The sequence below is a fragment of the Typopeltis vanoorti genome, chromosome 18 (genome assembly GCF_054136105.1).
Source record: "Typopeltis vanoorti isolate ZY-2024b chromosome 18, IOZ_Tvanoo_1.0, whole genome shotgun sequence".
NCBI classification, from domain to species: domain Eukaryota; kingdom Metazoa; phylum Arthropoda; class Arachnida; order Uropygi; family Thelyphonidae; genus Typopeltis; species Typopeltis vanoorti.
The window spans coordinates 103630275-103645310 of NC_143566.1; the positions used below are offsets into that span (position 1 = coordinate 103630275).

General features: G+C 33.5%; 1 protein-coding gene across 4 annotated transcripts in view; it reads right to left on the bottom strand.

The window, feature by feature from the left end:
- The window catches only part of Not10 (CCR4-NOT transcription complex subunit 10), a 155091-nt gene that overhangs the window by 88258 nt on the left and 51797 nt on the right, over positions 1-15036 (bottom strand). For all 4 annotated transcript variants that reach the window (XM_090407829.1, XM_090407830.1, XM_090407827.1 and 1 more), the window contains exons 6-8: positions 14481-14561; positions 7226-7490; positions 1574-1773 (exon numbers count right to left, since the gene is read on the bottom strand). In XM_090407829.1, the coding sequence (XP_090263955.1) occupies positions 1574-1773; positions 7226-7490; positions 14481-14561 (546 nt within the window). The remainder of the gene's footprint in view (positions 1-1573; positions 1774-7225; positions 7491-14480; positions 14562-15036) is intronic.

The window sequence follows — 15036 nt, forward strand, 5'->3', positions numbered from 1 at the left end:
GTAAATGTCAGCCAAATATATGTTGAAAACAAAGCAATGATTGCAGCTTTATTAAAAATGAAACTATACATACTGTGCAAAGTCTAAGAGGATAGCCCTCCTCTGACCCACACATGAAAGATTTCACGGCCTCTTGCATACTAGTGCAAGAGGCCATGAAATCTTTCTTTGCACAAATTTGTTTTTTGCATACTAGCGCCATGTATGGCACTAGTATGCAAAATTCCTCTATATGGGCAAAACATTAAAACAAAAGTTATAAAGATCACCCCAAACTAAGCCAATTAATATTTTTTCAGAATTTGGTAGTAGTCTCATCACCAACAAATCTCACTTTTCTGTCAATAATACTTGTATATTTCAGTTTTGCATATGAGAGATGTTTAATTCTTTTCCAAACTAGTATACAATTTCCTTTTCAATGGGATGCTCATTTTTTATACAGCAAGGTGGTGCTCATTCTGGCTTTATATATCTTTGCCCAGTGTGAAAACATCACTATCAACATTATCCTGATCTCAAAATATTTCCAAAACCACAAAATATATCCATGGGTGGGATTGATTTCTTGCACTACTGTTCATGTTACCAACAAGTAACTTTCCCACTTTCTTTATATGTTGATCTCTCTAATGACCCTAAAAATTCCTCTACTTCTTTGCTACTGATTACTGCCCCATTTACTGATTTTGAAATCAGTCCACACCACTCTACATGAAATTGTCCCTAATGCAAGAAAGTTATCGTTATGTTTTGTGCTGAATACTATAGCCATTCCCTCTTTTTTTTCTGATCCATGGTGATTATTCAGAAGAATCCTACAATAATCATACTGCTATGGTTTCCATAAATTCTTTCACTAGTTCCACTCTCACTCCATCAATAAGCCTAGCTTAGTCCAAGTAGCATCAATAATTATGTTGTCATGATATTTCTGCAATTCCTCTGCTAGCTCCAGTTCTTTCTACCTACTCCTTAAGATGTCTATCTTTATCTCTTGAGGTTGCTCCAGCAGCTGAGTTTTTGCCATTCATCCTTATTATCTGATGAAAAAAGTAATGGCCTTTTATAAACAAGCAATGTCCCATTATGCTACTATGATATCATAAAGTGTAAGTAGTTTCAGCTAAAGCAGAATACAATTTGTGGGTTATATCCCAAGTTGTGAGCTGATTATCATTCTTTCAGCAACTAAATCAATACCTAACAATGGCGCAGATGCCAATATAATTATGATGAAGCAACTAAGATAAGACCCATGTTATATGTTTGTTAACTGTGTGTGTGTGTCGAGTGGACTATCTCTATGTTTTATATCTTAAGTTATACAACAGAAATGAAAAACTGATATCTCTATATGACTGGCCTGGCTATTCAGTTAAAAGGCCAACAGATAATAAAGGCTCCTTGAATCCTGAACAAGATGGTAATTTTCACCAAGAGAAGCTGAGGATTTACTATTGGTCCAGATTCCTCATAAGTTTTGTCAAGGTAGATCAATCCTCATCATAATATTTATATCCAAAATGAAAGAAACTTACTATAATTATAGAAAAAAAAAAAATTTAATTACCGGTTTATGAGCCTGAATACAACATTCTGCAAGACGTAACCATAATCGTGGATTTGTATGATATACTTGAACAGCTTCAACAAGACAATCAAAAGCTTGCAAAGGCTGGCCTGCATGAAGATACTGTAAACCTAAGTTATATAATAACTGGTAGCGAGCTGTTATATCCATAGTATATATTGGGCGAACAGAAAATCCATCTGTAATCAAAATACAATCAGTTTTTTTCTCTTTCTTTCTTTTAAAAAAAAACGAAACTTATTAATAGTAGCAGTTCACATATCACAGTATTATTTCTTAGATGTAATACGTGAATGTAAACTTTTACTGCTGCTTGTTAAAAGTTCTCAAATATAATCTGAATAATTTTTAAAATTTTACAAATTTAATAATTAAAAAAAATAAAATTACAAAATTTCAAATGAAAGAAAATTAAATCATATACAATCTGTTATCTCTCTGAGCTAGAGAAAATTATGAACAGGAAATTCAGCACTGCATACCCTCTGAGACAGAGAGAGCAATTTAAATACAAATTCCATTTTTTAAGAAGAGTAAGTAAACTTTGAAACACACACACACACACACACACACACACACACAAACACACATAGATTTTAAATTCTCATTAAGTTTAGGTTTTTGCAGTAATTCTCGTGATCAAGTTCTTGGTATGTTGAGCGATCTAGAAGTAAGAGAAATTTTTCTTCTTTAATTTGAGGAATCCATATACTGTTGCTTTTCCTTTGTCTGCTTTAGTGATAACAAGGTGACTATTGCTTCTTAAGGAATGTAGTGCTTTCTTTTCAGCAGGAGATATGTTGGAAGGAGGAAGCTTGGCTTTAAGTAGAGTAGAAGAACTTGATCATGAGCCCACCAACAGGCAACTGAAGAAATTAAATTCCTTCCCAGATGAGGTTACAAATTTAGATGCAGACACTATAGAAAGGTTAAAAACACATTTTGCAAGACCTCCTAGATTTTATGGTCTTCCAAAAATTCACAAGACAGATATTCCTCTCCATCCTATAGTTGACTGTGTTGATTCACCTGCTTACCGCATAGCCAAATATTTAGCAAAATTATTGAAATCACATATAGGCAAATCACGCACTTTTTTGAAAAACTCTTCTGATTTCTTAAACAAATTAAAAAATATCTCATTACAACCTACTGATCTTATGGTGAGCTTCGATGTAAAATCTCTATTTACCAACGTACCTCTCAAAGTGACCTTACATTTGCTGGTTAACATCGTCCCACAAGATATCATAAAATTATTCAATTTCATGATGCACTCTGGATATTTCTTGTGTCAAAACAAATTCTACAACCAAGTGGAAGGAACGGCCATGGGAAGTCCACTTTCACCTGCTTTAACCAACTTTTATTTGGAACATCTAGAAGACGTCTTGTGTTCATCTATATTCCCTCAACCATCCTTTTGGGTTAGATATATAAACAACATTTTTTCAGTGTGGCCTCACAGCAGAGATTCCTTACCTTCCTTTTTAGCCAAAATCAATTCTCTACACCCTCGTATTAAGTTTACCATGGAGATTGAAAAAGACAACAAGTTATCCTTCTCATTCGCTCACCTTCAGGTATTCTGACAACAGTTGACAGAAAGCCCACTTTTAGTGGACATCACATTCTCAAACAATCTGCCCATCATCCTTATCAAAAAACAGGAATTATAAAATGTTTAATTCAATGAGCTTGAACTAATTGCTCAACTCCTCACGAATTACAGAAAGAACTTTCAACTATCAAACATCACGTGAAATTAAATGGCTTCTCTGAAAAGACTACACAACATTTGTTCAATTCCCACAATCCTATACAGAACAACAAAGAATCAATACGTTGAGTTCCAATTCCATATATTTCAGGAATCGCAGAACCAATTTCAAGAATTCTGAAGAAATATGATTTAACAGCGACTTATATCCCTATTAACAAAATATTCACATATTTCCCATCTTCTAAAGATAAACGCTCAACTATGTCGCCTTCCTGGAGTATATCAAGTTCCTTGTAACTGCAATCTGTTGTACTTGGGACAAACCGGATGCTCTATAGAAAAACATCACGTGAAATTAAATGGCTACTCTGAAAAGACTACACAACATTTGTTCGATTCCCACAATCCTATACAGAACAACAAAGAATCAACACGTTGAGTTCCAATTCCATATATTTCAGGAATCTCAGAACCAATTTCAAGAATTCTGAAGAAATATGATTTAACAGCCACTTATATCCCTATTAACAAAATATCCACATATTTCCCATCTTCTAAAGATAAACGCTCAACTATGTCGCTTCCTGGAGTATATCAAGTTCCTTGTAACTGCAATCTGTCGTACTTTGGACAAACCGGATGCTCTATAGAAAAAAGAATACAAGAACATCAATCGTATATTCTTCACAACAAATCCAAAAAGTCTGGATTGGCGTAGCACGGGACAGAGACAAGCCACAACATTCTCTGGTCCAGGACTTGCCTTCTACACAGATGTCGCTATAAATTCAAATGCCTATTCAAAGAGAGTGCTGAGGCCTTACTTCAATGCCCTAACTTGAATTGAAATGATTGGCTATCCTTATCAAAAATATGGGAAAGTTTAATCTGGATAACACACTAGGTTTTTTTTTTTTAATTGAGACCTAATTCCTACATTAATCTAATGTTTTATTTAATTGAATTTATAAATTAATATTATTATACGAAATTGTGAATAAATATCTACAATTTGCTCATCACTCTGATGAAATTTACCTCTCTTTAGTGCTTGGCAATGTAACATCACGTGGTTTGTTCTACTTTTGAATGATCAATTGTATTCCGCCTTGAAAAAACTGTTCCTATCAAGCCAATGAGGATAGTTAATTTCAGACTGAAATATTTGGCAAATATTAAAATATTGTTGTGTTAAAGTGTTTATATTTCTTAATTTAATGTCACAAGTATCTCTCAAGAATAGAACACCAGACTTGGTTGTTTTTACTGTTGATAGTTATTAATGAGACCATGACATGTTAATGTATCAGTGGTTAATTTCATAATGTGCTATGTATCAGCTTTTGTGGAGGAGAAATCTATACCATCTCATCTTTGCTGAAGATTATGTTACACTAAACAATGAAAATTTTCCACTGGCTAGGATTAGGTAGTGGATGAATGCATGGCATATGTGCTAAAAGTGGTAATAAATATAATATTAGTGCTCAAAAAAAAAAAAAAAAAAAAAAAAAAAAAAATCCATGTAATTTTGTTTTAAAGAGTATGAAATATCCTTACTTTAATTAGTGTTTGTAAACTAATTGCATTTGTTCAAAAGACATATTTCAGTGATTACACCACATTTTTTATTATTCAGTTATACAACATACTGAAATAACAGTTCCTGACAAGTTTCGTAAATCGCAGGATTTACATCTTCAGGGGTAAATATTATAACTTAAAGTTTAAACAAGAGAAATTAATAAATACAAATCATAACCGTCTGGCTATTCATAAACTCAAATAACAGAATGCAGATATAAAACGTTATTGACGTTGAACAATACTGGACGATGTCACGTGTTCTTGTTCTCGTTCATACAGTCCGAGCTCAGAGTGAGGTAGATTTTTTGATTAGAGCTGACCACGCTTGATGGAGAATTAAACCTTGATTTTTATTGCATTGGGTTGGGTTTTTCAGCATATTAGCAGTTTCTTTAAATTTTCTTATATAGCAGTTGTTTTCTATGTATGACATAGTCTTTTTTTTGCAGAGTACATCGTGTCCAGTGGAAGTGGTATGGAAAGCAAGGAATCGCAGATTCCTTGCTTTCCATACCACTTCCACTGGACAGACAGACTCCACATGACTGAACACCATGTGGAGAAATACACATGGTGTTCAGTCATGTGTATTTCTCCAGATCTTCCTGTCTGTCCTACGTAGCAAATCCTGCAAGAACAATGGATTCTGTAGACTCCTGGTTTTTTAAGAGGATGATGAGGTGGTTTTGGTGGATGTAGGAATCTTTTTTCCATAGGAAGGAAGATTACTTTTACATTGTGTTTATTAATTTGGCTAGCTTATCTGTAACATTTTTGATATAAGAAACAAGATTGCGTTTTTGTAATCCTGTTTTATTGCATTGTTAGTTGGAGGAATTTTAAGGATTCTCTTGATGGTTTTTGTTTCATACCCATTCTGTTTGAGGATTTGTGTTAAGTATTTTAGTTCTTCATTACATCTTTCTTGTGTGCTGGAGATATTGTATGCTCTTGCAGGATTTGCTACGTAGGACAGACAGGAAGATCTGGAGAAATACGCATGGCTGAACACCAAAAAGACGTACAATACAAAAGAGAACAAAAAACTGGTCTTGCTTTCCATACCACTTCCACTGGACATTATGTACTCTAGCAAAAAACGACGATGTCATACATAGAAAACAACAGCTACATAAGAAAATTTAAAGAAGCTGCTAATATGCTGAAAACCCAATCCAATGCAATAAAAAAATCAAGGTTTAATTCTCCATCAAGTGTGATCAGCTCTAATAAAAAATCTACCTCAATCTGAGCTTGGACTGTATGAACGAGAACAAGAACACGTGTTATCGTCCAGTATTGTTCAACGTCAATAACGTTTTATATCTGCATTCTGTTATTTGAGTTTATGAATAGCCAGATGGTTATGATTTGTATTTATTAATTTCTCTTGTTTAAACTTTAAGTTATAATATTTACCCCTGAAGATGTAAATCCTACAATTTACGAAACTTGTCGGGAACAATTATTTCAGTATGTTGTATAACTGAATAATAAAAAATGTGGTGTAATCACCAAAATATGTCTTTTGAAAGAATAGTTTATTAATAAACCATGTAATTGCCGTCAAAATCCCAATTTAATGTTCTTCTGAAGGACTATTTTGCTGTTGTTGTTATTCTGGTAAAATCATCTTGCTTGTTTTAGTCTTAATTTGTTATATCCAATTTAAAATATATAAATAGATAAAAAAGGAAGTAGGCATAATAAGGTTGTTAGCAATACACAGGTGATGAGAGTATAGTACACAAATGATGATGCCATGTTCCTAATCATATGTTACTGTTGAAGGTGTGTTGATAGTGCAAGTTCCATAGTTGATTTTTTTTTTTTTCCTCACAATTAAAATCTTGAGGTTCTGGGATAGGGGAAAGAGGTTACTAACTTACCACAAAGACCAACTCAAGAACCAGATGAAGAAAGAGCTAGAAAAAAAGATCTTATAGTTAACAACTAGAATCAAACCTATCAAATCTTTCATCTGGCTGTCTAGCATTATGGAAACATTACCAAGGCTACACACAGCCACCATACATCAAGTATGAGTGAGAATATGTGTTCTTACTCATTTTGTGTATTTGCATATGTCATCAGACTGGTATAGACAGTCCCATGACATATGCAAATACATAAAACAATAACTACAAGGTGGGTTTGCAAACTTAGCTATAACGAGAACAATTGCTTCATATTCAATCTTCTCACATGATTTTTTTCTTTTACATGATAATCATCTGCAGGTGAAGTAATATTAGTGAAATATCTGTATAAAAAAAAGTTCACTTATAAAATGCAAAGGTATATTAAAAAAACTGACGTACTTCCTTCTTCAGCTGTCACAGTATTAATGGCATTTTTGTATTCTTCAAATGCTTTCTGGAAGTAAAAACAACCCAGATATGGCTTGTTCATATAGAAATGAATACATCCAACATTATTGTAATACATTGCAGGCAAATTATCTCCTGTTTCTTTAAAAGATCGGGGAACACCAGATGTAAATGCTGTATTCAGTACCTTGAGTGCTTTGCGGTGATTACCTCTTAAGTATTCTAACTGGCTGCGCAAAAAGATAGCAGGAACATTCTAAAGAAAATAAAATGATGGTTAATTTCTACAAAAAATGAAGTAATCACAATTAAAATCCATTCTTAAAAGATTTGGTGCAATAATTAACAGATTACTGACATAATGATAATAACAATATTACACAGTCAGTTGTAACCAATCTCTCACATTATCAAAACATGCAATAAATGCACATTTGCTATATAATATTGCAAAATCAATTTGAAAAAATCAGTGTGTGCCAATGATCTGTGTAGTCCATTAATGTCTAATACAGACTCATGTCTCGAACATGAGAGCAATGCTTCAGGACCAGTATTCTGTACAATCTTTAATCTAATCAGCAGCAATTAGATATGACTGTGTTCGTAAAGATTCAAGAACCACAACAGATAAGATGGGACACCTACCATCACTGTAACTGTACTGTGCAAGCCCCCCCCCACCACCACATAAAACCTCTGCTATGATTCAAGAATGACACTGTGAATAAATAGAATGAATCCTGATATTTTACATTACATATCGAGTGCATCTTAGCATTAAAAACAAGGCTAAATTTTTGATACAATTGGATGCATGTAGTAATATTCAAATAACAAACAATGTAAAACAGCACACAAAACTGAGTAACTAAATAAAAAAAAAATAAATAAATAAAAACCACCAGGAAAAGATGATAATTTCCCAACAGTTTTCACAAAAAAAAAACATTCTAATTATAAAGCAAAACTTCTTTGAAGAGATTATCACTTAATACAGCATCTACAGAGGTGCTTGGTTTTGTTTTAATGAAGCCTGTAATTAGTGAAAACATCTTTTAAGGCCAAATATGCTACATTAGAAGATAGGTATACATAAGGATGTAAAGTACCCAGGAAGTGAAGGTCATTGACGATATACCTGCATTTCAATAGATTTTATTTATTTACATTTACAAGATACATTAATCTGATAATCTAGCCTTCAAGCTAGCCAACAGATCTTATCCTTTTTTGATCTACAAAAAAACCTACCCACAATGGAAGGTACATCCATCATCTATCCAATCAACACCAACAGGTTGGTGTTGCCTGGTCAAATAGCACTAGAACAATCTGCTAGGACCACACTATCTTCTCCATTGAAATTAAACGCATCTGGGACACTTTAGCTAATAGCTTCCTCTTCACAAAATCAACTGAGCTCCCTATCCCATTCCCTAAATCCAGAAGATCACCTAGACCTCCTTCTGGCATACCAAAAATTAGCTACCCTTATCTGCTCGCTGTGATTAATACGTGTGTTTCTTTTAATTATGATCGCACCACAGGTTTCTTTATTTAAAAAAAAATAAAATAAATAAAAAATAATATATTTTTTGAAATTACAAGTAAACAACTTCAGAATACAAGCCTTGATATAAATGGTGCCATAAACTGTATTAATGATACAAAGAATTTCTTAATGAAAATCTGAAATTAGGATGAATTTGAAAAGATGTTAACAGATGTGGAAAAAATCGCTGAGGTCTTAGGTGTAACGCCTAATTTTGAAAAAGAAACAGTTAGACTTAGAAAAAAAAAAGAAACAATTTGTGTATGAAATAGAGAATGAATTCATAACAGATTTTAAACAAAAATTTAGGGTAGATATTTATTTTTCAATTATTGATACTGCAATTACATCTGTTGATGAAAAATTCAAGCACATGTCTACAATTAATGAAAAGTTTGGTTTTCTTTTAAATATATATGAATTTCAAAAAATTTTTTCAGCAGAACTGCTTAAAAAATGTTTGATATTGGAAAATTATTTAACACATGATAATTCTAGAGATATTGATGAAACAGATTTATGTAGTGAATTACAAATAATAGCAACTCGAATTTCAGAAAATACTTCCTCATTAGATGTCCTGTCATATACATGCAAAAATAAGTTAGAAAGTAGTGTTTTCCAAATGTGTTTATTGCTCTGAGAATTTTTTCGACATTGCCAATATCGGTAGCAAGTTCAGAAAGGAGTTTCTCGAAATTAAAACTTACAAAAACTTACACTCACTCTACGATGGCTCAGGAATGACTCACTGGCCTAGCAATAATATCTATAGAGCATGAAATTGCATCTACAATCAATATAGATGAATTAATTCAAAACTTTGCCAAAGCAAAAGCCCGAAAGATTAATTTTTCAAAATTTTTGTATTTAAGATGTAATAATTGCAGGGGTGCTTAAGGGTCAAAGCTGTATAACTGAGAGGAGACCTCCACATAGCCTTTAAAGGAATGCGGAGAACCGACCAGGGCTTCTGACCTAATGTCCAATCCTCACCTTCTCGTGGAGCACCCTGTTCAGTATCTACTTGGATACTGAACGAACGAGGATGGGCTGGCAATTTGGGATTTAGCCGACCAAATTGTATTCTTATTGGTTAAACCAAAATAAAAAATGATGGTACAACATGACAAAATTCATTCCGGCTGGGGCGTACCGCGGTTAAACAAGGCCCTGCTGTTTTTGCCAGGGAACCAGGGCGAACAGCGAAAAGTCAGCTACTGGAACAAATCTGAAAACAAACCCCAACTCAACATCACCAGAGTTAAAGATTAGTACTATCAACATAAGAAGCCTGAATGGCAAAGAAATGGAGCTAGCTGAGGAACTGGATAAGTACCAGATCAACATAATAGGGGTGACTGAAACAAAAAAGACAAAAACTGGTGAGATCTTTCTGAGCAATAAATACAAAATGTTATATTCAGGCAATGACAATCAAGGAAAAGAAGGAGTAGCCATAGTATTCAACACGAAATTTGAGACTAATCTTCTTGAATGGCAGGCAGTCTCAAGTAGAGTAATGTGGGCAAATATGAGAATGGGGAACTGGACAATGAGACTTATTTGTGGCTATGGTCCCACAGAAGGTGCTACTAAGGTAGAAGTGGAGGAATTTTTTGAGGCTTTTGAATAAGCAACTGACACAATGAAAAAGGAAAAGTTGGTCCTTGTTGGGGATCTAAATAGCAGAGTAGGAAGTGATTGACAGACATACAAAAATATATTGGGAAAATTTGGAGAAAAGAGCAAAGCTAATAACAATGGAAAATACCTGTTTGATTTCTGCTCAGGACATGGACTGGTTATTACTAACACCATGTTCCAACATAAAAATGTGCACAAATTCACATGGAGAGAAGAGGCAAGGAATAAGAAAAGTTTCATTAACTATGTTATTGTTGATAGTGATGTTTTCTTCCTGGTGCAGGACGCCACAGTGTACAGAGGATTTGAAATTGGAAGTGATCACTATTTAGTCTTGAGCAGGATAAAATTGAATTTCATATTGTAAAGAATAACATATAAGAAAGTTTTAAAGCAAATAAAAGTTGAGCAGCTCTCAGATGTGAACTGTAGACTAAAATACACAAAGATTATTGAAGAAAAAATGAAAGAGTTTGAGAACAGGAATCAAATCTTTGAGATTCATTGACAAGCCTTGAAAAAAGCCCTGATTGATTCAGCTAGAGAGGGATGTCGTGAAGTTGTCTGCAAGGATAGAAAAATTAGAACTCCATGGTGGACACAGGAAGTTAAAAAGGTAGTGAAGGAAAAGAAGAAAGCATATCAAAAGTTCCTGGCAAATAAGTCAGCTTGTGATCTTATAGAATACGGAGACAAATGCAAGAATGCTAAATACTGTGTAAAAACTAGCTAAGCAAAAGTCATGGAAGGACTTTGGCAAGAACATAGAAAATAAATATCAAGAGGGTGGGAAAATATTCTGGAGGTTGTTGAAGAAGCTTAGGAATGGAGGAAAGAGAGTGCTGTAAAAGAAGTTAGAGATGATAAAGGTGAAATGAAAACAGGAGAAAAAGATATCCTTGAAGTATGCAGTAATTACTTTGAAAAACTGCTAAATGAAACAAGCAGTGATGACAGCACAGTGATAAAAAACACTGACCAGGCATGCAGTCAGGAATACATATCCATACTTGAAGTAGAAAAAGCCATCAAAGGCTTGAAACGTGGAAAGGCAGCAGGAGTAGATGATATTCGACCAGAAATGCTGAAGTATGGTGGTATAAGAGTCTTACAGTGGGCTGCACTGCATAGTTCAGAAAGCCTGGACAGAGGGACGAATTCTCGATGGTTGGAGTAGAGCTCTCATAGTACCCATATATAAAAAGGGAAGTAAAACTGAATGTGAGAATTACAGAGGCATTTCCCTACTGAGTGTTCCTGGCAAGATCTATGCAAGTATACTTGAGAAATGATTGAGAAGAATTGTGGAAGAAAAGCTTGGTGAAGAACAAGCTGGATTCAGGCCAAATAGAGGCTGTCAGGATCAGATCTTCACTTCACGACAAAAAGTCGAGAAAGAATGGGAATATAACAAAGATCTGTATTTAAGTTTTGTCGATCTCGAAAAGGCATGTGACAAGGTGCCAAGAGAGAAGCTATTCAATACGCTTCAGTTATATGGTGTCAATGGGGCATTATATCAAGCAATACTTAGTCTTTATTTGAGTTGTAAGTCAGCAGTTAGAATTGAAGAAAGTACAGGAAGATGGTTTAATGTTAAATCTGGTGTGAGACAAGGATGTACATTATCCCCTCTGTTATTCATTATCTATATGGATCACATTATGAAGGAAAGTGGTATTAAACATGATATCAAAATTGGAGATGTTAATGTCAGCTCTTTGCTTTATGCGGATGATGTTATACTTCTAAATAAATCTGCTACAAGTCTGTAAGATTCTCTGACTAAATTGAATAGCTGTTGTAATAGATATGGTATGAAGGTCAGCAATAAAAAGACAAAGACAATGAAAATAGGCAGAATCATTGAAAATGTCAACTGTGTTGTGAATGCAGAACCTGTGGAACAAGTAAAACATTTCAGCTACTTAGGCACGATTTTTAGTGAAGATGGTAAATTAAATATAGAAATTGACAACAGAATCAGCAAAGCTGGTATGGTGGGAAGTCAATTGAATAAATTCATATGGAATAAGAGAGAAATTAGTCGGAACACTACATTAGCTGTATAGAAGACAGTGTTCAAACCTGTTTTAACTTATGGATCTGAGAGCTGGGTCAGTAAAACACTTGACCAGAGACCGCAGATATGAGAGTCATGAGAAAGATTATATGCCTGAACAGATGGCATCAATGGCAATATCATATTAAAAACGAGGATATTAGGAAAGAACTTGACATTGTTAGCATCCAAGAATGCGTTAGCAGAGCTAATCTCAGGTGGTATGGTCACTTAAACAGAATGGGCGAAGAAAGATTAGCAAAACAAGTGTTCTCTGCCAGGTTGGCAGCAAAACGACCCAGAGGAAGACCAAGATATAGGTGAATTGATACGGTACAAAGTGCCTTAGACAATAGAAATGTAAGATCTGATAATGTTGGAGTCTTGACAAGTAACAGACTGATATGGAGGAAAATTGTAGATAGGAAGTTAGTAATGATGTGAATTTTTTTTCATGTAGTACTATCATATCCTGTACACCCTTTGAGGGTGCATGGCAGGAATTTGATGATGATAATTTTCTTGCTATACAGATTTTAGGAGTAATCATATATGTATACAAATGTATTGGTTTTGATTAATAAATTGTATATACAAACATCCATATATAAATTTTATATATAAATGTTCATAATGATATTATTTTTATAAATATCCACATGTGTATGTGTACGTGTGCTTGTGTGTATTTGACAAAATATATATATAGAGCAATCCCTCGATTAGTGAGGCTAATGTGTTCTTTAAAACAGGCATATTAATCGAAAATGCACTAATCGAATATAATAACGTATGGGAAAAAATATAATTCGTTTCTCAAATTTCTTTTTTGGACCTTAGTTTTTTTATAAAAGAATTAAGGTATGTCTCAGGGCTTAGTTAAAGTAAAATCACGAAGCTGAAAGACTATAAAACATATTCAGAATATAGATTTTATTATTCTGCTTCTTAAAAAAGAATTGAGCTAACATAGTTTGGCAGGCATTTTGTTTCTTTTTTTCATACAACCGACGGTATGGCCCTATTGCCTCTTCTATTCTTCTGCAAATTTTACTGCTTCTCTATTCATCAGGGTCACCCTCTGTATTGCTGCTTAAAAACTTTGCTTGTATGAAAAATATTATATGCCACCGAATGTTATAATCCACTTGCAGGCAATTTTTATGACTGATCATAAACAGCGGTATTCTCTTTCCCAAATGTTGAAAGGTTGTGATGTGTGAAAATTAACGATACACAAATGTTATTAGGCATTCTGGGTTCGAGCTTTTCGACATATTCTCGAATATTATTCTCCTCAGAATATTTCCACTATAAAATATTTATTCATAAAAAATACTTAGAAAACTAAAATGACAAATTCCAGGAACTTCTCGCAGAACACAGTTTGGGAAACCCTGGTGTACATGGAAGTAGTGTGGTATGCTATTAAAAATAACTTTGTAAAATGTTTTAAATCGGTAACTAAATTATTTCACTCTGGTGAGTGATTTTTTAAAAGAGTTAGGCATAAAAATGTATAGACAGAAAATTTTCAAAATCTGTAACATTTATTTTTAAGATGTATGTAGGCACACTAATCGAATTTGGGTATCGAAAAAAATGATGCACTAATTACTGCATAGAGACATTGTATAGGGGTGCCTAAATTTTCTTTGCCTAGGGACGTCAGATACTCTCACACCGGCCCTGTGAACAACATTAATGTCTAAGCATTAATACTAGATAAGGTTGAACATTAGAAATATGGTTAGATCAATGGTTGAGTATGTGTGTGTGTGTGTGTGTGTGTGTGTGTGTGTGTGTGGAAAGTGTTGCAGCAGGTATATATGGAAGATAAAGTAGTGTTGACAGGTAGCTCTGTGTAGTGTCCTTCTGCAATAAGTCCTTGGACTCTTGAAAGTGTCACATAACATATGATAATAATTTCATGTATTAATTTAAAAAAATAAAAAATAAACAAGAAAAAAAATTTTACCCACAATTCCAGATGTCATTAAACTCTTGATTTCCCTTTTGCAGGCTTTTGCTGACTTCAACATTATATAACATCTTGCTCTGTACTAAAATATAAAATTTCACATTTTAAATAAAGAACTATGGATAAATCAAACTTATAAGAAAGAAATAAAAGATTATGCTTTTTTTTTGAGATATGTTGAGTAAAATTTTAACTCTTCTGTGATATAATATATTTGAAAGATGGCAGTATCTGATTTTATCATTAGGTTTACATTGCTACCAGCTTCTTATCAGCAATTTTCTTCCAAATTAATTTATTATCTTATATTTTGATCTTCTAAGGTATTATTACAGTAGCACAAGAATAACAAAACAGATGGAATATATCTCTTCTTTTATTGTTCTTGCGATGCATTTAATGATTGCAAACTGTTTAATCATGTTTCATGACCATTCTGAATGGTAATGCACTGAAGAAAAAATAAAATAAAATAAACATTATGAGCATGTTAAAATATAATTTTTACATGCAAAAGAACTCGATCTGTAATGCCATTATACTAGATCCAAAGAAAA